The sequence below is a fragment of the Echinops telfairi genome, unplaced genomic scaffold, assembly GCF_000313985.2.
Source record: "Echinops telfairi isolate 266 unplaced genomic scaffold, ASM31398v2 ScPeMD7_7469;HRSCAF=8507_0, whole genome shotgun sequence".
Classification (NCBI taxonomy): Eukaryota; Metazoa; Chordata; class Mammalia; order Afrosoricida; family Tenrecidae; genus Echinops; species Echinops telfairi.
In genome coordinates, this window is record NW_022111372.1 from 25,122,982 (window position 1) to 25,147,306 (window position 24,325).

Below are 24,325 nucleotides of genomic sequence, written 5' to 3' on the forward strand. Positions count from 1 at the left end.
CGGCGGAGCCGCAGCGTCTCGGGCGGCTTCTTGAAGCTGGGCGAGTAGCCGGGTACCGAGAGCGCCATAGCGCGCGGTGGACGGCGAGGAGGGAGGCCGACCGGCCTCAGTTCCCGCGCGCGCACCAGCCACGCCCCTCTCCCCCGATAAGGTCCGCTTGGGCATGCGCCGTGCGCCGGCCGGAGGCTCCGCTCCTGACGCACAGCCGCGCCAAGCATGCGCCGTAGCACGCCGCTCCCCCCCCCCGCGCGTCGTACGCCGCCGGCACCTCCCACTCCGGAGCCCTTCTCCGGCTCGGCGCCCAGGCCCCAGTCCCAGTCTGGCCGTCGCTGTCCCGGGCCCCCTAGTCGGGGCAGAGAAGCGGCCCGCCCGCGTTCGGGGGCTCTGAGACGTGTCCAGAGGGCCTCCCCGTCCCCACGGCCGCGCAGAGAGCACTCGATCGGAAACGGGCGTCTTGAAACCCTGTGCGCCCCAACTCCTTCCCCTTCCGGACCCCTCGCCCGCTCCGGAGAGCCAGCAGTCCTCGTGCTTGGGCCCTGGGTACCCTCGAGCAGATATTTCAAAACCGAGCAAGTGCCCACCGGGCTTGAAAACAGACTCAAATGACTAAATTACGACAGCGAAGATTTGTTAAGGAAGGATGATGTTCAGAATGGAATTGATACAAAATAACGTTTTGACAGCAACAAGCTGCACATAACAGCTAGCGATAGAGCAGTGTGGCTTTGGCTGAAAGCAGGTTTTCTTCAGGTTAGCATTTTACAGCAGAGGAAAAATGTAGAGAGAAAAAGGTTTTCAGAGTATCCCCTTCAGATGTAATAGAATTATCTTGACCATTTGCACAGTAATCTACTTTTCAAAATATCTGAGCATCTTGCCTTAGCAGGAGAACCTGTTTACAAACAACTTGTTTTTATCTTCTCTTTTTTTCCAAGGAAACTTGGGCTTCAAGTACTGTTCATCCAACTGAGGTCTGAGGAAGAATCAAAACTGAACAACTTGTTTTTTTCTTTCTTGATTTTTTTGAACAACTTCCATGGAAACTTTGGCTTCATACAGTGGAATGGGTTCATCCAACTGAGGTCTATGGAAGAATTAAATTAGAAATGTCAGGTCTAGTTACAGATGATTAGAACATGGTAATTGACAACTTCTCTAGCTCAAATATCAATTAACTTAAAACAAATGTGCCAATACTATTTTTAAAAAGAGGCTAAGTTTTGAAGCGAAGGCCTACTTTTCACTGTTCCCTCCTTGTATGTGATAAGCAGATCCAACTTAAAAACAACAACCACCTATGTCTCTCTTCTCAGGTTACTTTGGGAAGAGCAGGGAGGGAAAGCAAAGATGGGATGGAGTAGGGAAAGCTCATGGGACAGTTCCATCTTTAGAAATGTTGACAGACCACAAGAGACACTCGGAGGAATATTAAAAAGCTATTTGTCTAAACAAAATAAATATAGAAGGTGTAAAAGTTTGAAGAGAAATGGACATGCCTGCCTTTATTCCAAGAACAGAAAAATAAAGTTTGGCTACTTCTCATACCTAAAAACACCAGTTGATAGCTTCTCCATCACATCTTTTAAGATACGTAGCTGGAAGACTGTTAAGGCAGCAATGCAACGCAAAGAGGATTAAATAAAACCAGTACATCTTTCTAGGCAGGTCACCTACCTTGATTTTGTTTTTTTTTTAAATTTATTTGGAACTCTCCACAGTTCAAAATGGGAAGTTACAGAGAGTCTGTAAACTATCGCGTTTACCTCTAAAACAGGGACACGGAGATGATTTGAGAGGTGCTCGTGCGAAAGCGCTTACACTTGTAAAGAGAAATGGTGGCAGAAGTGACACAGTGTCTCTCAATAATGACTGCTCTCACCCCACATGACACTGCGAGGGCGGTCACAGGTATTTATTTTTGCACTACTCACACACTTTTAGTACCGATTCACCTGTCTCTTATGTTAGTGCCCATTTGTTTCCTAAAATGGTTGATAAGCAGGTCAAAATCTGGATGCAGGAAAGAAAAGTTTAGAAACTTTTCTGTGTGTACATATATGCCACCAAGATAATCAGAAAGGAGTGTAAAAATTAAGAAAAAATGTACCCTAATCACTGAGTTATAGATTAATATTGGGACCAAGTCTGTATGTAGTTTTTGTTGTTGTTGCTGTGTCCCATCAAGTCTGTTGTGACCCATGGTGACCCTACGTACTGCCCGGCCCTGCGCCGTCCTCAGGGACGCCGCCTATGCTGGAGTCTGTCCGTGGTCGTGGCCATGGGGTCGATCCATCTTGCTGGAGAATTCTTGACAGCATGTAATCTCATGGTGGGGTCTGCATAGGTGATGATGAAGATTGCAATGCTCCAGGACGTTAGAAAACATAAACTAAAAAATGTTTCAAAATATTAAAAAAAAAAAAGAAGACCTACATCAAACCTGTTGCTGTTGAGTTGCTAGCTGACTCAGGGCGACTCTACAGGACAAGGTAGAACTGCCCCAGAGGTTTCCAAGGCTGTCATCTCTTTGGCAGGCACAGCTTTCTCCCTCAGAGCAGCTGGCAACTGGGGAAAGGTTAGCTTTCACAACTGTCCCACCAGGGCTCCTTTATCTTTAAAAACAAAGACAAAAACCCCTAAAGAATATTACTTATCGAAAAACTTACGCATTCTCTTTCCACTTGTTGATACAGTTACCGTCAGTATGAATGTGTGTGTAAACCCACAGCCATCGGTTTGATTTGACTCTTTGTGACTCGCTGTACGGTTGCTGAGGCTGTAAATCTTCCCAAGACCAGACAGCCTCCACTTTCTCCTCGGCCCCTCAGGTGAGGGCCGGTAGGTTTTCGATTGTGACTTTGCAGTGAGCAGTTAAACGCTAACTGCAAAGTCAGTGTGTGCACACACATATGTAAGAACTGTTTCTTTGGTGGACAATTTAAATTATTTCAGGTAAGCGTCATGTTTTAACAGTGCACATATGTATGAAATCGATCAAAATCGCTTTCTCAGGGTGGGAGGAGGGATGAGGGGAAGGCTGAGAGAACTGAGTAACAGACAAAAGTAGTCAGCCTAGCTTTTGACATGTAAGGTTCAAAAATGTATAGTACTTTTTCTTGGTCTTGTCTACTGTTAATATCCCCCAGTAATCTTGGTAATTTGGATATTTAGACTGTTTAAAACTGAAGTGAATTCTTTTAGGGAGCTCAAGAATTCATTTTCTGAATTCAATACTTAGAAGTTAAGCTCATATATCACCACGTTAAAGGGATGCTCTGATTTTGAAACTTTCTTAAAACTTACAAATGTAACCTCTGAATGAGATCTCTTTCAGAGCTTTGGATTCAGTGTGTCACTGCTCCGAGGGTGCTAGCCTTTAGCCGTCACGCGTGTAACCGCACACATACAAAGGGAATGAGCGCGACATCGTGGAGACAGACAGAGGGCGACAAGGCTCTTCATGCACACACAGGCCCTACCCGTGGGAAAGATTTCACCAAGCGCAGCTGCTTTTAAATGGGCAGATCAGAAATTAAAGCTTGACACGAACATTCACTGCGCTCTACAATTTTGGACTTTTCCTCATGGAATTGCTTCCAGATTCTCCCAAGAAAACTCTTCACCCTTTCCCCCCAAACTGGTATGATTTGGCTTAATTCACCAGGCCGTTTTCTGACTAACTTCTGCTTTAAAGGATATGGTTTCATCCTCTTTGAAGGAGATCTCCTGGTGTTGAGTATTTGTAAATGTGACCGAAAAACCCTTTAAATTCAGCTAGGTGTTTGGAAATGTTTCCTACAGAGGCCCTGTCTTAGGGTAAAGTGTGTAGCAGTTCAAGCTGGCACGTGTACTTTCCATCATGCTGGGGTCAAAGCAAGACAAATCTTCCTGACATAGAATGGCTTTTCCTACTCAGAAAGGAGCCAGACAGCTGGGCTCTGATTGCTGTTAGACCACTTGCTGGCTGTGTCCGTGAGCATGTCTTAACATGTCTTATTATGCCTCAGTTTCTCCACCTGTAAAATAAAGATACTTTTAAACCTTATAGGGTTGTTTTAATATTTAAATGAATTAATATCAACAAAGCACTTGGAAAATTGTTTGGCAAACTGTGGAAATTAGCTGCTGTTACTATTATTGTAAAACCCGAGGATTAAAATACAAAGTACCATACATTTCACACTAGAAACGCAAGTCACTGGAAAAAGGATATAAAGGTATTTCCCCTGTTGTACATTTGACAGATTCCACACTTCTTCGTTAAGGAAAGACACAGTTGCTCCCTTGAGGAAAAGGCAGTGGCTGTCTGGAGGGTCCAACTTCGACAGAAGGCAGAAAGACTGATCAGTCACTGCCAGCAAAAGGGTGACTGGTAGCTCCGGCCAGGAAAACGTCTACACAAACACTCAGCACGCAGCCTTTAATCGCACCAGAGAGGCTCCAACGTTTCCTTTTCTATTGCCTGGTGTAAAATGATGACCTGGCAAAGTGACAGGTGCAGAGCCAATCAGGCAGCCAGGGCTGAGGAGGAGGTGGTGCAGCGGAACTGAGCAAGGGTGCTGGTGCTCGTGCTCGAGAGACTGCTGGCTGCCACTGAGCAGTCATCCACGTGAGGTTATTGGAAAATCAATAAAGGTTATTGGTATACGAAAATCATGTCATCTGCACATAAGTCCTGACAGGAAAACATTTAATTTGGAGAGAATAACCAAAATAGCCATATCTAGTTTATTCTAGCTCAAATAAGTAAGAAACTGTGGTAAATCTATATGGAAAAATTTTGCTAAGTACATGCCAACAATGCTTGTTTGTAAGAGAAAAATTCTTATTAGAAAACTAAGAAATCACCACCTTCCCAACCACTAGATGAAATTCACTGTACGCATTACATTTGAAGGAGCTGCTCTACTGGGCAGTCTTTCAACATTTGGCTGGCTTCAAGTAAAAAGTCAACATTTGTTTACAAAATAAGGTATAATTCAAACTTTATTAACCACCTCTTGCCTCAAAGAAGATGCAGGCATTCTTCTTTGCTACTTACATTCCTCTGGTGCAATTGTCATATATTTTCATTCTGACTGTACCTGAAGGCTTTCTTCTCTTGTCACCCAGTGGCCTCCGACAGCCAGAAGTGCGATGATATCATGCTTATGCGGCAGTAGTTGCGGTTTTAAAGCAGGCTCATCATCTTTACTGTACAATCTCACTTATAAGGGAGTAGTCCCAGAAAACAAAAAGGGGGGTGGGGGGGAGGAGAAATGTATTTTATGATAACACTCATAAAAAAACTTCTCTCTGCTTTTAATACAGGAATGTTTTCCCTAGAAAAAAGCACGCAGGATGCACCCACCCACCTACTCTGTGCTTCACATTCTGCTGACAAGCCACATGGAGCTACGCTGATGGCAGCCAGAGCCCTGGAGTTGGAGGAGCCGCGTGGAGACCCACGCCAGTGCTGAGATGCTTCCACTGCCACTGGATCCACAAGACTTTCCACCTACTAGCCTGTGATTTTCCTGCATTCAGCATCATTGCATGTGTTGCGTGAATCGGGAAGAGGAATTTAGAGATTGGTATTAGACACATGGGCTAATATTGGACTTATGGACTTGATCTGGACTGGGATGTTTTCTTAACATACAATTGTTCTTTGATATAAAGCTCTCTCTTACACACACACCAAAAAAAAAAAGAAAACAGTTTATTCAGGTACCTAAAAATAACGCATTTTGTACTAAAACTGGTCATAAAATGTAAACAAGACTTAATTTTAAGAGAAATAACTAAAGATAAAGTCTATTTTCATTTGAAAATCAGGCAAGATAAGAACACATAATGATGTCTGATAATTTAATCATAACACTGATAACATGGCTCCACTGGGAAAAACTGATTTCTGCTTAAGGAACTCAGAGATTGTTAATTCTGACTCACAGCAACCCCACAGGTAATAGTAGAGCTGCCCCACAGGAGGGTTTCCAAGACTGTAAATCTTTTCAGAAACCACAACTTTCTCCAGAGGGGCAGCTGGTAGGTTCGAACCACCGGCCTTTCAGCTTAACCTCTGCAGCACCCAGGCTCTTTTGAGACACTTCTACTTTGACACAATTATGGAAATGTCTATTGGGAAAAATAAGGAAAGCCAATGAAATGAATGTTTACTTCCACTAACAAAGAAAATATGCACAATGGCCAATTCCCACAAGAAAATATGCGTTGCAGTATAAATTGTAGACCTTTTTGCAGGCTTTATGTATAGTGAAAAAGTTGAAGGAAAGGGAAAATGGAATACATTTCTGCGTGTTTTCCAGAGACTGCAGATGCCCCTCAGCCAATGAGGCAGCCACACATGGCACAAGGGCTGAGTAACCCACTGGGTGCCCTCTGGGGACTGTGGAGGAGGGAGGGCAGGCCTGCAGGTTTCTTGTCAGTCATCACCTCAACCCTCATGTTCACTGAAAGCAGTGTTTCTTTGAACAGAACACCCAAAAGTCACTTTTCTAGAGAATGTGAGCCTTCTGCTGCTCATCCTCTACTTTAAAGGTGAGCATGCGCTCTCTTCCAGGGGCGGTGTACATGGGGACCACCGAGAAGCTTCAAAGTAGAGGGTGTGGGGCTGAGTGGGGGGAGAGCACATACATAACAATGAATCGTTCAACTGAATAATGATTTTCCAGTTATAATTTTTTTTAATTTATCAAGCTAAAAAAATTATACAGGTTGTACTCACCTCCAGCATCTAGGACAATATCAACTCCTAGGCCACCTGTCTCTTCCAAACAGCTTTCAGCAACGTGGACTTTCCCATTAGATATGTCGATCACTCGGGCTGTAAGGGATAGGAAGCCAGGTTACATACTGTTCTTTATGTGATCAACACAGAAATGAAGGAAAAAGAGGCAAAACAAATATATATTTATCCTCTGGGTTAAGAAGTTGAAACAAGGGGAAGGTGTGGGGGAGAGAGGGGGAACCGATCACAATGATCAATATAACTCCCTCTCAGGGGGATGGACAACTGAAGAGTGGGTGAAAGGAGACAGCAATCAGTGTAAGACAAGAAAAAAATAAATTATCAAGGGTTCATGATGGGTGGGGAGGGGGAAAATGAGCTGATACCAAGGGCTCAAGTAGAAAGAAACGTTTGGAATATGATGGCAACAAATGTACAAATGTGCTTGACATAATGGATGGATATATGGATTGTGATAAGAGATGTAAGAGCCCCCAATGAAATGATTAAAAAAAAATCAAGCTTCTCTGATGATTTGCTCAGCACACACAAGCTGGTGAAAGGATACAAGCCTGACATGTATCTTTCCTAATTTTAAACTACACAGTATTCCCTTGTTCTGTTCCCATAACTACCTCTTGATTCATGTACAGGTTCTGTTTGAACACAATGTAGAGTTCCGGAATTCTCCTTCTCAAGGCTATCCATAGTTGATTATGATCCACCCAGTCAAATGCCTTGGCATAGTCAATAAAACAAGTAAACACATTTCTGGTATTCTCTGCTTTCAGCCAGGATCCATCTGACATCAATAATGATATCCTTTGTTCACATCCTCTTCTGAACTGGCCTGAACCTCTGGCAGCTAGCTCCCTGTGAATGTACTGCTGCAACTATTGTTGGATATCTTCAGCAAATTTTACTTGCATGTGATATTAATGATGGTCGATAATTTGAGCATTCTGGTGGGTCCCCATCCTTTGGAATAGATACAAATATGGATCTCTTGGCCAGTCACTTGGCCAGGTAGCTGTCTTCCAAATTTTCTGGTATAGACAAATGAGTGCTTCCAGGACTTCATCAGCTTGTTGGACATTTCAATTGGTATTCCATGAACTCCTGGAGCCTTGCTTTTGGCTAATGCTTTCAGTGCAGCTTGAACTTCTTCCCTCAGCACCTTTGATTCTTGCTCATATGCTACCTCCTGAAATGGTAGACTGTAGACTAGTTTAATACAACTCATAGGAACCCAGTAAGACTGAGTAGAACTGCCCGTGGGGTTCTGAGAATGACGTCATTAAGGAGCACACAGCATCATCTTCCTTCATGGAGTGAGTGAAGGCTTTAAACTTGTTAACTGCTGACCAGGAAGCCGCTCAATGGGTAACCCAGCATGCCGTCAGGACTCCTCGTAAGTCATGAGTGCACGCAAACCAAGACATAAAGAGCAAGTGCGTTTAGAGTTAATGAAGTTAGACTCGGCTGTTGCACTTGACTAATTCGCTCAGCTGCTAACTGACAGGCTGGAGGTGAAGACTTAGGCACCTTGACAAGAAATGCTGATCTACTTCCAAAAGATCAATCGATGAGAACCCTATGGAATAAAGTTTTATGCTCAACACATGGTGTTTCCATGCGTCAGAATCCATGCTAGGGCACCTACCACTGTAAGCTAAAAAGTCCATGACTGTCCTTCTCGGCTGCTGCTGTGTGCCCTCCTGTCCACTCTGGCCCACAGTGACCTTATAGGACAGAGCAGGTCTCCTAGAGTTTATCCTCACAGCAGCAGCTCACCCAGCCTTCACCTGGGCTCAAATTGCTGGCCTTTTCTTTGGAAAATCACTATGCAGCCAGGGCTCCCTGTTTTTCTCAGTAATAGAAATCCCTCCCACTTCACTACAGACAGACTCACTCATCCGAGTGAAGAAAATTCCCGAGAAGGAAGAAAGAATATCGTTATTTTTAGCAGAGTTAGTAATATTTAAAGTACTGTTAACTGGCTGCTTAAAAGCATTATGTTAATTAGAATAATTTAGTGAGAATTTTTAAAAAACCTCAAAATTTGAACTGGCATTGATAACAACTTTTGTTGAAGATAATTCCCCAGAGAGTTGTTCAGATTAGAGGTATCATTAAACAGTGACCTAAGTAGTCCAAAGGGCAAGGGAGGAGGGTCCAAAAGATATAGCATCTGGGGTCTTAAAAGGCTTGAAGGTACACAAGTGGCCATCTAGCTCAGAAGCAACAAAGCCCACATGGAAGAGCATACCAGCCTGTGTGATCACAAGGTGTCAATGGGATCAGGTATCAGGCATCAAAGAACAAAAAATCATATCATTGTGAATGAGGGGGAGTGTGGAGTGGGGACCAAAAGGCCATCTGTAGGCAACTGGACATCACCCTACAGAAGGGTCGCAGGGAGAAGATAAGCCAGTCAGGGTGCTGTGTAGCAAAGATGATACATATAACTTTCCTCTAGTTCCTAAATGCTTCTCCCCCCCGCCCCCCCACTATCATGATCCCAATATTACCTTACAAATCCAGCTAGACCAGAGGATGTACACTGGTACAGATAGGAACTAAAAACACAGGGAATCCAGGACAGATGATTCCCTCAGGACCAGTGGTGAGAGTGGTGATACCGGGAGGGTGGAAGGAGGGTGGGGTGAAAAGGGGGAACCAATTACAAGGATCTACATATAACCCCCTCCCTGGGGGACGGACAACAGAAAAGTGGGTGAAGGGAGACGTTGGACAGTGTAAGACATGACAAAATAATAATAATTTATAAATTATCAAGGGTTTGCGAGGGAAGGGGGGGTGGGGAAAAATGAGGAGCTGATACCAAGTGCTCAAGTAGAAAGCAAATGTTTTTGAGAATGATGATGGCAACAAATGTACAAATGTGCTTAACACAATGGATGTATGTATGGATTGTGATAAGAATTGTACAAGTCCCCAATAAAATGATAAAAAAAACCAACCTATATAATGTGATGCTATAATATATTGATTTATTGACTAAAACCAAAGTGGCATTAAGTATTTCTAAGCTGTATCAAAGTTCACCTAATCAAACTTAACAATGCTTCAGACATGGACAAATGTAGGTTAAAAAGATTTAAATAATTAATTAGAAACTATCACTTAAGATATAGGCTAACTGAAAGGTGTAAACCCATCAGTCGCTCCTTGGGGGAAAGATGAGGCTATTTGCTCCCATAAAGATGGACAATCTCAGACGCCCTCTGTGGGTTCCTATGGGTCAGAATCGACGTGATGGCAGTGAGGTTTTGAATTTTGCTTGGCATCACTTAGCGTATATACTCGTGTATAAGTCGGGACTTTTCAGCACATTTTTAATGCAGTTTTTGTGGTAAAATTAGGTGCCTCGGCTGATACTCAGGTCGGCTTATACTTGAGTATATACGGTAAGCAAATGCCTGTCCTTTTAAGTGATTCAGCACAGGTACAAAAGACATTTAAAGGTGACTTTCATTTGGGAATATTTTTAAAGTGTAGTTTATTATTCTTTAAAATTTTGTGTTTTAAAACTTGTATCAAGTAATAGCACTTACCTATAGTAGGCCTAATTCTTTCAAGGAACTGTTTGTCTTCCAGGCCACATACTGTTGAAATCACCTTGGCTCCTCTGTGCTGTGCTAACTGAATAGCTATTGTCCCAAAAGCCTGTGAGAACAAAAAGAAAACATGCAAAAAAAACCCCACGGGATGGTTAATGGATAAAAAGCAGAGGCCATACATGATTTACTTTATACATTACTTAACACAGTATACTTCACTATAAATTTAAATGCTATCCAATAGAAAAGAAGAAGAATTGCAGACAAGTCCAGTCATGGAAACGTTTGGCTAACTTTCTTCAGAAGAGGTTGCCTGAGCCACAAGGCCACACTCTGGCTAATCACAGGACACATTCTCAAGGCTGGAGGGCTCATTCAGAAATACAGCTTGGAAAGAGAAAAACGGGCTTGTCGGCAAGATGCTGTACACTAATTATATAATGTATCTGGTAATCCAGCTACCTCTTTGAAGACGAGAGCGCTTCAAAAGCACTGACCTCTGCTGACCCGTGGGCAAGCTGCAGGAAGCCCCTCGATGCCAATGTTGGACATCGGGCTGAAGCCAACCTGGAGAGTCCTGCCTTTTTGCCAGACAAAAAGCACTCTCACACACAGCCAGATCCAAGTAAACTATACATTCACCCCAAGGTTTCTAATGTGTGAAACAACTATTGTGTTTTCACGTACTCTTAGTGTCTTGAACTACTTTTCGATGCCATACGTAAGTAATATATTTAAATCAGTACTTTCTGGATCGTGTGTGATGAACCTATGGAACATGGTACTTTATTAACATTTAATGTGTGAGGAACACCATACAGAATTGTGAATGAACTCTGTGGTCGACCTTCACAGGCATAGGAGCTCTGGTGGCATAGTGGGTTATTTCTTGGGCTGTGAACCACAAAGTGAACAGTTCGAGCACACCAGCTGTCCCTGAGGAGAGAGTTGTCTTTTCCCATAAAGACTGAGCCTTGGAACCCACAAGGGCAGTTCTACTCTGTTTGGGTTGTTACGAGTTGGAGTCGATTTAATCATAGTGATTTTTGTTTGTTTGTTTTGTTTTGTCACAGGCAAGCACAAACATGGATTGTCTATTTAAGATGTACTAGCAAATTTAAAGAAAACTTATTGTCGAAAACTAATCACGTGAAATCTTATTTTATCTCCTATTGATAATAACTGCTTATTATAACAAGATTTTTAAATCAATCAATAAACCCTGCTGACAAGGAATTACATTAGCAAATGGAAAGCCCATTTATAAAGATCCCAAGTTTAAGGTATTTCAGTTAGTTTCTAAACAAAACAACACCCACGCTTGCTCCATCCATGATCAGCACTGATTTCTCAGGAGCCAGATGAGAAAGGGAGTGAAGAGCTGTGTAGGCTCGTAGTCCATCCCGAATGGTTCCAGCCGCTTCTGCCCACGTAACCTTTTCTGGTTTATGAACTGTCAAAAAACCCAAGAAGAAACAAGCCATTAGCAAGTGAGGAAAGATGCACGAGCAAGCCCCCATTAGCTGAACCTTCTCGCCATCTCCGCTCTCACCACTTCCCACGCCCTGTCATCTCTCACCTACATTTTGCTCCGTGTTCGCTCTTGCTCATGTCCAATCCATTCCCAACATAGAGGCTAGTGTGTGTACTTTTGATTGTGAAATAAAACTCACACATAAAAATACTTGGAATATAAAACACAAGGGGATGGAACCTCCAGTGGAGCCTCCATCCCGGCAGAGAGAGAACACCGCCCTCGTCCAGCAGCCTCCTCTCTTCGTCAGAGGTCACCTCCGTTCTCATTTAGGTTTGTGCTCGTCCTTACAGTTACTACTCAAGCATGCACTCTAACAATTTTGTTTTGCCTGTTTTTGAACTTTATATGAATGAAATCAAACTGTTTTTATAGAACATTGTGAGGCTCTTATTTTTGTTGTTTTATAGCATTCCCTTATGTGAAAAACATCTTTGTTTGGTTATTCATTCTCCAGTTGAGGAACATTTGTATTGTTTTGTTTTTGACAGTTATAACAATGTAGTTTAGTGTATTTTTTGAGGTCATATGCATTTTTAAAATCACTTTATTAGGGGTTCATACAACTCTTATCATAATCCATACATACATCAATTGTGTAAAGCACATTTGTACGTTCATTGCCCTCATCATTCTCAAAACATCTGCTCTCCACTTAAGCCCTACGCATCAGCTCCTCATTTTTTCCCCTCCCTCACCGCTCCCCCCTCACTCATGAACACTTGATAATTTATAAATTATTTTGTCATATCTTGCATTGTCCAACATCTCTCTTCACCCACTTTTCTGTTGGCCGTCCCCCAGGCAGGAGGTCACATGTAGATCCTTGTAATCGGTTCCCCCTTTCCACCCCACCCTCCTTCTACCCTCCCAGTATCGCCACTCACACCACTGGTCCTGAAGGAATCATCCGCCCTGGATTCCCTGTGTTTCCAGTTCCTATCTGTACCAGTTTAAATCTTCTGGTCTAGCCAGATTTGTAAGGCAGAAGTGGGATCATGATAGTAGGGGAGGAGGAAGCATTTAGGAACTAGAGGAAAATTGTATTTTTCATCGTTGCTACACTGCACCCTGACTGCTTATTTTCTCCCCATGACCCTTCTATAAGGTGATGTCCAGTTGCCTACAGATGGGCTTTGGGTCTCCACCGCACACTCCCCCTCACATTCACTATGATACGATTTTTTGTTCTGATGATGCCTGATCCCTTTGATGCCTCGTGATCACACAGGCTGGTGTGCTTCTTCCATGTGGGCTTTGTTGCTTCTGAGCTAGATGGCTGCTTGTTTACATTCAAGCCTTTAAGGCCCCAGATGCTGTATCTTTTGATAGCAGGGCATCATCAGCTTTCTTCTCCACATTTGCTTAAGCACCCATTTGTCTTGAGCGATGATCGTATCAGGGAGGTGAGCACACAATGATATGATTATTTGCTCTTTGATGCCAGATAACTGATCCCTTTGGCACCTCATGAGCACGCAGGCTGGTGTGCTTCTTCAGTGAAGGCTTTGTTGCTTTTGAGCTAGATGGCCTAGTGTATTTTTTTAATAATAGGTATTGTTACCCCATTGCATGGTTTTCTCTATGATATTTACCTAGGAGTAAGATCCCAATTCTCAGAGTATATTGCTTTTAATTTTACTAGATTCTCCAAGTTATTATACCAATTTACTCTCCCACAACAGTTGGTCAAAGTCCTAGTTCCTATGAACATCTTTGCCAACTTGGTATTGTTAGACATATAACTTTTAATCAGTCACATGGGTGTGTCATGGTTTCTTACTACGATTTTAATTCGCAGTTTCCTAGCAATGAGCATTCTTTTTTTTTTTTTTCACGATAGCATGCTCACCTCAGCTCTTCTTGGTGGACCACATGGGGTTGCAGGAAGAGGATCTCAGGAGAGCGAGCGATTTATTTCTAACCTGTAACCCCTGATTACAGGTAAAGACATATGTCACAGGAAGGGGTTATACTATAGGTAGTAGAGTAATGAGGGGAAAATCTAAGGGTATACACTCAATAGGAAGGGGAGGGATTGGGGGTATGCATGTGACAAGATGGGCAGACCCCAGACTCAATATGGCAGCCTATTCTTGGTCGTCCTTGAGTGGGCTTGACCTTCCTGGGCTCTCCTCCTTCAGGGAAATATCTACTACCCTTATCAGAAGGGAGTGCACCCTACTTAGGGTGGGACAGACTATCCAGTCTGATGAGCATCTTTCTTGTTTCTCAGTTATTTGGAACTCCTTTTGTTCGAATCTTTTATCTACTTTTCTGTTGTCTTTGTCTTCTAGACTAATAAGAGTTCTTTATATATTCTAGAAGTCTTTGAGTTAGGTGTTGGAGATAGTTTCCAATGTGTTTGCTATTCTTTCCCATCTCTCTTACGGTACCTCTTTGAAGATATGTCAGAAGGATCTTCTTATAAACACAAACTACAGAGGCACAACCTGTCTACTCAAAATTCATCAATACCTTTCCACTGCACTTGGAACGGAATGCAAACTTGCTAATGTAGTTTAGAACGTCTCAGGTGATCTGCCCATTAAACGGTTCCTCGGCCACAATGAGTCAGAACCAACTGGAATGCACTAAGGTAACATGCTGAAATACCGCTTGTTTTGTACTGTAGTAGCTCTGGGGAAAGTTTAAACAGTACCTTGACAAGAGTGAAGCCGTTTTGAGCTGACAGAAGTCATTATGAACTATAAATAAACTAGCTGATATTAGGGAGGCAGGCTGTGCTGACAAGCGCAACAGACTGTACCGAAGGAAATGTATGTTACAGAGGCTTGGAAGAACTAAGAGCAGTTATTGTTCAACTAAGAACGGCTAGCCGCAATATCCTCCTTCTGCACTCTGCTTGCTTGGGTATCTGCACATTGCAAAAGCATAAAAACCTTTGGAAAATTAGGCCACTGCTCAGTCTCCTCTCAAGAGGGCTAACAGTCCCTGCGCAGGTAATAAAACGTTTTCTTTTGAACTTGTCGGCGGTCTGGGTTGTTTTCTTTCTGGGAATGGACAGTAGGCTACAACAGTACACTGAGTGTAATTTTTCTCAGTATTAGCAATCTTTTCTCGTACTGTCTAAAATCAGCTTTATGACACTTTTCATAGTCTTTACCAGCTTTTAAAAAAATCATATTATTGGGGACTCGTACAACTCGTATCACAATCCGTACATCCATCCATTTGTCGCCATCATTCTCAAAACATTTTCTTTCTACTTGGTATTAGCTCCTCATTTCCCACCTCTCTCCCCTTTGATAATTTATAAATTATTTTTTCTTATCTTACACTGTCTGATGTCTCCACTTTTCTGTTGTCTGTCACCCTCGGAGGGGGTTATATGTAGATCATGTTTGGTTCCCCCTATCTCCTGCCACCTTCTCCTTTCCCTCCTGGTATCGCTACTCTCATTACTGGGCCTGAGGAGCTTTATCTGTTCTGGATTCCCTGTGTTGCGCGAGCTCTAATCTGAACCAGTGTACATTCTCTGGACTAGCCGGATTTGTCGGTAGAATTGGGATGATGATAGTGGGGGGATGGAAGCATTAAAGAACTAGAGGAAAGTTGTATATTTCATCCGTGTTTACCAGCTTTTAATAGTATTTTTCCTCTATCAGCAATAGATGTGGAGGGGCCAGTCACGCAGGGTTGTCTGCATTGCATTTATCAGTAAACTAGTGCCATCTAGTGGGAAAGTTGAGCATTGAAGCACACAAGCAAGGCACTTTCTCAACATTACTGATTATAAAATGGGGCTGAGGATGATTAATTTGCTTAAGGCCAGATAATTAGTAAGTTGAAAGCCCATCCAATCTAATAATGCATATTACATTTATGTACAATGTAGTTATGTAACATTTTCTATTTTTTATGTCCCTCCTCCCCACACCCCCATATCTTCTCTCCCCACTCTAAACTCCCCCTTACATAGCCTTTTATAGAACATTGTGGTAGTTACATAATCTGGTCCCAATTTGAGACTGAGTGAAGGGGTGGGGTTGAGCCTGTCAATCAGGTCACAGCTTGATGACCTCACTTGGAGAAGCTAAGGAAATAAATAACTTGCTGGAGATGAGACACTGGAGACATTCCTGTGGACAAGCCACATGGAGCTATGCTGATGGCAGCCAGAGCTTTGGAGCTGGAGGAGCCATGTGGAGACCCAGGGCAGCGCTACAATGCTTCCACTGGCCTGTGTTCTTCTGCACTCGGCGTCATTGCATGTGTTGCATGAGTCTCAAGAGGAATTTACAGACTGGTATCGGACATATGGGCTAATATCAGACTTATGGACTTGATCTGGACTGAGTTGGGATGTTTTCTTAATGTACAATTGCTGACATAAAGTTCTTTCATATACACATGATGGTCTATGAATTTGTTTCTCTAGTCTACCCAGACGAACACAAACATTTTCCATCATGAGAATTGGGAAGACCTATATATTTTTTGTGTTGTTTTTATTAATCATTTTATTAGGGGCTCATACAACTCTTATCACAATCCATACATACATCAATTGTGTAAAGCACATTTGTACATTCATTGCCCTCATCATTCTCAAAACATTTGCTCTCCACTTAAGGCCCTGGCATCAAGTCATTTTTTCCCCTCCGTCCCCGCGCCCCCCTCCATCATGAACCCTTGATAATTTATAAGGGAAGACCTATATTTTCATTAGCAAACCAAATATGCAGCCCTGAAAAATTTTGATAACAGTTACAATACTATACTTAAGATTGTGTGTTAGTCTGGGTACTTTAAAGAAACAAATCTACAGAAACTCATGTATAAGAGAGAGTTTTATATAAAGGTTAACTGTGCATCAAGAAAACATCCCAACCCAGTGCTGCTCAAGCCCACAAGTCCAATATTAACCCATTAACATATGTCCAACACCAATCCACAAAGTCCTCCTCCATCTCACAAAGCAGAGGCAATGATATCGACTGCAGGAGGAAAGCTGAGTCAGTGAATGTGTAAGCATTTCAGCACTGGCAGGGCTCTCCACACGGCTGCGCCAGCACCCAGGGCTGCATCGGGATAGGTCCATGTGGCTTCTCCTTGGGGGTGTCTTTCAGGAAGTCAGCCTTGCCAGCTGAAGCAGGGAAAGGCTAAGGCAGCTGCACTCTGGTGCGACCATCACAAAGCAAGAGACCCGAGAACTAGAAAGGCGAGGGTCACTGGGCCATTTATCCCTCCGCCCTTCAATTAATCCCACATGTGTTTATTGGCCAGGTTGGCATAATAAACTAACTAACTCAGATTGCAATTTGCCAGGGCTTTACAATTGCATGGTAATACGTGGACTGATATCAAGATTCTTGCTTTTGTGTGCTGTGGTCCACCAGTGCTTACTATGAAAAATAATCAAATACATAAATGAAGGCCATGTCTATACTAATCATGAGTGTATCAGGACTCAAGAATTATGATGATTTCAATTCTTTGCACCTTGGGCCCAAAGGAGCAAAAGACAAAAGTGCTGAAAATGTGTTCCAAATTTTGAAAGAAAAATATTATTATCTCTTTGCTTGACAAAATGGCTTCAGAGCCAAAAGAACAAGAATCATAAGCACCAGTCGACCTTTTCATCCTATCTTCAATCTCTGCAACAGAATGAAGATGACATTTGTAGGGGTGGTTCCTGGGACTCTGGAAACCCTAGTGGTGGGGTGGGTTAGGTTTTTAAGCAGCTCAGCTGTTCTGGTTTGCTGTGCATCAGAATCAACTAAGATTTTGTTTTGTTTTGGATTTTCATGAAGTAATCGGGGAAAGATTAATAGGAAGCAACACATTTCATGAAAAGGTGGTTGTGTGCACTTGTGGGCGGAGGTCAACTCACAATCATCCTCCCTGCTGCCAGACCCCTGTCTCCCCATATCATAGAAGTGGGCCTGCTCCCTGCTGCTGGCGACAATGGACAGGCTCCTGTAGGTGGAGTTCACATCCTACTGATAATGGTCTCTATCAGTTGGGCCTTTCCTGTGATTATGTCCTCACCTGTAATTAGGGGGCTTGCACATCCCCAGAGAGGATAAAAGCTTGGGAAGCATTAAAGTCCCTCCCTCTCCCTGGTCACTCAGTCTCTCCCCCTCTCCTCTCCTGTCCTCTCCCCCTTGTTCCCTTTCCGTCCTCCTTCCCCCTCTCTCCCTCCACGCCAATTACCAAGCTGGGCTGAGGGGAGCATGCTGCCATGAAGTGTGTCTGACTCCATTTATTTCTTTATATCTCTTTTATCTCTCATGCTCTCTATAACTTTACTATAATATTTACTTATTATCGCTGTACAATTGCGCCTACCGAACCCATTGTGATTGTGTTAGGAGCTGGTTCCTCACTGACGTTTCCCACCTGCAAGTTTTCTGGGCACATAAGGAAATTACCCCTTTCACACAATGGTGGAACTGCAGCAGGGCTTAGTGGTCATTGAGTTCCGTGTCCTCATTTCTAAATAAACCAACCATGCCCAGGACCTTGTGAAAAGGTCATACTGTTAGAGGCTGTCCTATAAATTCTTGCCAGGTCTTTTATAGTATTGTTTTCTCATACATGTTTAAGTAGTGTTTTTTACTCCCATTCTTCAGTGTGGCAGTTACATAATCTCCTGTCAATCAGCTCACAGCCAATAAGGCCTCTGTGTGGGCATGGCCTTCCCCTGAGGATTCTGGGAACTCCTGTATTCCCCCTAGAGGCATGAGATTCTGCTTGGCATTTCTGTTGACAGGCCATATAGAGCTATGCTGATGGCAGCCAGAGCCTTGGAGCTGAAAGAGCCACGTGGAGACCCACACCAGCACTGAGATGCTTCCACTGCCATTGGATCCACAAGACTTTCCACCCACTAGCCTGTGATCTTCCTGCTCTTGGCGTCATTGTATGTGCTGCGTGAGTCTGAAGAGAAATTTACAAACTGGTATTGGACATATGGGCTAATATCAGACTTTGGGATTTGATCTGGACTGGGCTGGGATGTTTTCTTTGTATACAATTGCTCTTTGATATAAAGCACTTGAGTGTCTCTGGATTTGTTTCTCTAGTCTACCCAGACTAACACATTCAGATTTGCAGAATAAAAGGTCATTTCCATAGTTGGCCTGAGCTCACACTCTAGTTAGATGTTAATAATCTACTTTGCTTTTCCGTAGTTTATTTTGCAATTCTTCAATATTCAGCAATGCTTACAGATTAAAAAAAAAATTCTCCCTCGGAGCAGCTCGTGGTTTTGAACTGCTGACCTTACAATTAGCAACCCAACGTGTAACCCACTATGCCACTGGGGGGCCTAGAAAGCCACGAGGATCCTTAACTCTCAAATTGCATCATCAGTTACAACGCTGAGACTTCACTGTCTCATGAGCTTTCTTTCAAAGAAAGACTGACTCCACACCGAGGATTGAGATACATGTGAATAAGCACTGATCTCAGATATCTGGGAAACTGCTTCTTGAAAACTTAACAGTGTTACTTAGATATTCCAGATACAGAAAATTTAGAAATGATATGCCAAAGATTTGCTGCTTAGTTATCGTATGGACTCACATGAGTAAGTTTACTGTTCTTCACAGTCCAAATTCCCAATCTGCTTGGGTTCCCCCAATGCCTGATTAAGGATAATTACATCATTTACACCAAAAACAAACCAGGGAAAAGTGTCTAATCAAATAGTCAGAGAAGACAAAAGTATATATTTCGGAGAAGATAATGCATCTCAGCCTACGAAAGAGATGGTTAGCAGACAGTACCAGCAGCCTCTAAGCATCTCCACCCGATGCTCACACCCACCTGCCTTCCCACAAAAATAACCTCATCACCCACGTTTTCTTCTTCTCCTTAAAGAGCATGCATTTATCCCGCTGACTTCATTACTCCCCCCTTTTCTTTGTATTCTTAAAGGGGCTGCATTTAATTTTGTCTGCTTTCTGAATTCTGTATGAGTAAGTTGTATCACACTGTACTCTTCTGCAACTTGCTTCTCTCCGTCGTGTTTGTGACACTTAGGCATCTTGATGTGTCTGGTTCTCATTCACCTCCCTTCCACTCTATGACTACCTCATGATTTAGCTGCCCATTCTCCTGGTGGTGCACATTCCCAGTTTTCTCCCCACTGTTACAAACGCTGCTAGGACCTTTAGTGCATGTCTCCTTGGTGCGCATCAAGCTTCTCCAGGATCTATAACTACGGGGAGACTTACTCGGGCTGGGTTTTCTGTATCTCTATTAGGTAACTCTAAATTCTTTTCTTTTTAAAAAATTTGATCGATTGATTTCACTGTTTTATTGGCACCTAATCTACATATCAGACACTTCAATAGTTCTATCAGATCAAGAAGAATTGTACAATCATTACCACAATTTTAGGGCTTTTTTTTGTCATGGTCAAATTGCTTTTAAAATGAGGTGTATACAATAGTCCTCTGGTTCTTTGAGGCTTCCTCACCCCCTACTATCATGACCCCAACCCTGCCGTTCAGTTCTGGCTAGACCAGAGCATAGGCAAGAGCTCACGACACACGCAATCCAGGTCAGATAAACCACTCAGGAACAGAAATGGGAGTAACAATACCAGGAGGGCAGGGGGAAGGTGGGGAGAGGAGGGAAGAATGGGGGAACTGATCGGGTCCACAGTTGTTTCCACGCTGTTGCTTGTCTGGCGGTGGTTTGCCCCTCTGTCACTTGGCAGTAGGCTGCTGTGAGGTGCTGTAGCATCGGCTTTGGCACACTGCGACGCAAGGGACAAAGCCCTTCTCTGTGTGGTTTCTTTGGCTGTCCTCTTTATGGGCGCAGATTGCCAGGTCTGCCTTCAGTGGATTTTCTGGGTGGGTTTGAACCGCCGGCCTTTCATTGACACTTAACCACGGCATCACAAGGCTCCTTTGGCCCCATTAGATTCTGGATGTGCCTCCTCTCCCTAACGCTTCCACCCAGCCTGTGCTCTGAAGTCTTACTTTCCCTTCCTGTTCTCTTAATCTGCGACGAAACCTATCGTGTGACGACTCTTACTTCTGCTACTGGAGTTATTCCTTTGACTTTGTTCAACACCCCTCCCACTTTGCAAAGCTCGGATCCTGGGTAGTGTACAGGAGACTGAAGACTGAGTCTGAAGATGACCTTTATATAGGATACGAATGATAGCCTGGGGAGTATTCACCTGAGCAGCCACCAGTCATCTGTCATGCACACCCAGGGCAGATGCAAAGAAATCAGAGTGACCTCTCGAAGACCCAAGTGCCACCTACCCAAGTAATGCTCGTGGACTCGAACGACTTCGCAAAGCCCGGGGTCTTCAGAATCCAGGGGTAAAATTCCTGAAAAGGAGACAGGTAAGAGAATTATCCCAAATATGAATTGATTTCTAATGAGATGTAAGTTTTCTTTAGTGGTATTCTGAAGAAGGATCGTACAGTTACTCATATGGAGAAGGAAGAGAACGCTAGCATCTGTAGTGCTGTCTTGTTTATTCATTCTCCCTCTTCTGTCGCCTCCGAGCCACGGGAAGGACAATGGCTCAGGTGCAGAACTCTGTCTTGAGGGTACCTGGTTTCTGGTTCTAACTGTCCTTGATGCACAGCAACCTTCTCACAAGGTAGCTTCACAAGGTAGCTCAGTTTGTATCCAACAGAATCCTGGTTTTCCTCAATCTAGTCAGATTTTATTTTTGGTATCTTATACAAGTGTGAAAAACAGTATACCATTGATTTCTTAGGCAGTAACAAAGACACGAAAGCTAGCAATCACTAATTCTTCAGAAATATACCCATCAAAGGCAGTACTGTAAAACCTTCCTATAAATATATTCTCACCAGTTTCAAACAAGCCATAAGGATAAACATGTTAAAGTTTACACGAATGATTATTTTTCTATGAATATCTTCTGTGGAGAAGTGGTAATTTCAAAGAATACTACTATAGTCATACATTGTATATATGGCCTCCTTGGCCAGCAGTATAAATCTATGTATTTTGAAAAATAGTACTAATTTTAAAACCAACCAACGCTTCAAGCACATTTTTGTTCTCAAGAGTAGAAAGGATGGTGCTCTGTAGGATTCAAGTGGGATGTGGAGCATGGAGCGTCTCTACAACTAGCTAACTCCGCCCCTGTCTTCCAGGACGTGACTGTGCATCCCTTCTCTTCAGAGCCTTGGAACTGGCCAGAGGAGCCAACTGCGGTTATCTTTCCATCGGTGACACCATTCCACAGCCAAATATTGACGTTCTAAATAGTCTGCTGCTACTAAACTTCCAATGAGTCCCTGAGAGCAAATTTCACAAACTAGGAAAGTACTTTTATATGGTAAAATGTCCCAATGAACACTAATAACTATACAGAGAAAAGGTAGTAAAAATAGATGATTTGTAACACAGCACTGACAACTTACCTACTACTTCATCATCTGGTTGAAAGAATGAGACTTTGCGTCCAACTTAAAGAAAAAAATGGGTGAAATTAATAATATTATAAAATTATTCACTATATTCTTATGTAACGATTAAGTCAAAAGACCCTTAGAGTTATAAACAGCCACTAACTCAGAGTAAATGTATAGAACACTTTGATAACTGGGAAAGAGCAGGATAGAGTCCTTTGACTCTGGATTCTCTGGGAACCCTGGGCCAGGTGGTGGCTGACCGGGGAGAATCCATGGCTCTCGTGCCTCCGGGTAAAGGAATAAAGGAAAGTACTGTATTTCTCAGCTCCTATGAAGACTATGAGAGGGCTTCGGAAATTAGTGGGAAAACGGCACTATCTTTTGATTCTATTTATCATGAACCTTTTGAAGCCCTTTTATGTTGAATCCTTCTTGTCTACAGCCTGGAATGCCTCAACTCTACCCTTCACACCGCCACTTAGAGCCCCAAAGCTGTCTGAGCAGGATACTTCTATGCTGACCCACGTCTATGGCCCTTCACCGCTATGAAATCCAAGGGATGACCCATGAAGCTCTCCACAGGGTTGGCCCTTCCTTCGCCACATGCCTCATTTGGGGGCAGAGATTTAGTGTTCATCTTATCTTTAAAATATACATATATATATTTAGCAATTATCCTTTAATTAGGCAAATCTGACTGAAAATTTCTTGACAAAGTATTTCTCCTCTGAGTTACCTTGTACCGCGTCCCCCCACCCCCCCACCCTCACTCATATCTCTTCCTGCCCAGAACTTGATTTGGATCCAACAGTGCTGAACCCTTTGTAATTCTTACACACCTCACATTAATACTTGTTTTTGCTCATGAATTCCCTTGCTGAAAGTGATTCTCCTCTGGCTCCTGAGGACGTGGTGGACTTCTTCCCAGAAGCCTTTCCTAGCCCTTCTGGGTTAGGCACCCCTCCTTGGAGCTGGCGTATGTGCACCTAACTCTCTCCTGCGTGGTGCACTCTGAGGGTAAAGACTTTATTTACCTTCATAGTCTCAGCACCTAGCAAGTGCCCATTAAATATGGGATGAATGAATGAATGTATAAGTGATCAATCATCTTTTGGTGGTTTTAGACCACTTCTTTTTTATCCCTACAGCCAGGCAGAATAAAGTAAAGAAAATGAGGGTGTCAGAAGATTACATTGAGGAAAAGTATCAAGTATATTATAGATAAAAACCAAAGGCAAACTCAAATATAGTCCAATCTACATTATCGCATATGCCTTCATGTATTCACTATGTAGTAAGTGCAAACACACGAATGGATGAGTTACCTGTTAGTGAATATGAAGAGCAGGTCTATTTAGAAACAAATGATAGCTGATAGTTAACTGGGTGTGAAATATGTGAGCACAATTACACATGCTTTTCCCCCTGGAGCTCGTGAAGTGAAATCAAGTGTCACCAAGTATCCGCTTACAACTTGGCAAGACAGTGATCATCATCCCCTTAAGAGCAGTTGGTCTCTCCTGCTGGGGGGAGGGAAAGGGGAGGGGCTAGCAGTTCCTGGAGAGTCACTGTTCACATGGTGATGATGAGCATCACATGTCTGCACAGTCCAAACTTGTGCTGCTCAAGGTCAAGGACAGGCTGTAGCTTATACGTGGGTTTTAGACTATGCTGGCTTGGGGCACCCAACCAACCCTCGTGTTTTACAAGGTCAACTGGATATCAAATATTTAGGCTTATTGGTCTGCATATTAAAGTTATCATTTACTAAGTAAAACTTAAAATATCTGAAGGCAGTCATGAAATCTTATTGGTTATTTCTGCCCAGAAACTATACCTCCCATTTTTGGATCTGCAAATCGCTTATGATTTAAATGCTTAATCCTAGGAAATTGAAGATAGATTGATGTAGATACAGTTACTATTGTATGCATTTTAGCCCAAATCTATCTTACATATGTAATTTGTTTGTAAACAACATCATAAAAATGGGCAAGTTTGGCAGGCCTGTCTGGATAGGACAGGCTGGATGAACAATCTGGAGGAGAAAACAACGGGACTGACAGTTCCGGGGGGACATGGGAGAGGG

General features: G+C 43.0%; 1 protein-coding gene across 1 annotated transcript in view; it reads right to left on the bottom strand.

Annotated features, from left to right (window-relative positions):
• Positions 1-607: 607 nt before the first annotated feature.
• CRYZL1 (crystallin zeta like 1) overlaps positions 608-24,325 on the bottom strand; it is a 50,897-nt gene continuing 27,179 nt past the window's right edge. The window contains exons 6-14 of the mRNA XM_030888665.2: positions 22,246-22,290; positions 21,103-21,171; positions 11,637-11,770; positions 10,312-10,423; positions 6,731-6,829; positions 5,085-5,206; positions 4,214-4,319; positions 1,546-1,591; positions 608-1,084 (exon numbers count right to left, since the gene is read on the bottom strand). Of these exons, the coding sequence (XP_030744525.1) occupies positions 985-1,084; positions 1,546-1,591; positions 4,214-4,319; positions 5,085-5,206; positions 6,731-6,829; positions 10,312-10,423; positions 11,637-11,770; positions 21,103-21,171; positions 22,246-22,290 (833 nt within the window). The 3' untranslated portion in view covers positions 608-984. The remainder of the gene's footprint in view (positions 1,085-1,545; positions 1,592-4,213; positions 4,320-5,084; positions 5,207-6,730; positions 6,830-10,311; positions 10,424-11,636; positions 11,771-21,102; positions 21,172-22,245; positions 22,291-24,325) is intronic.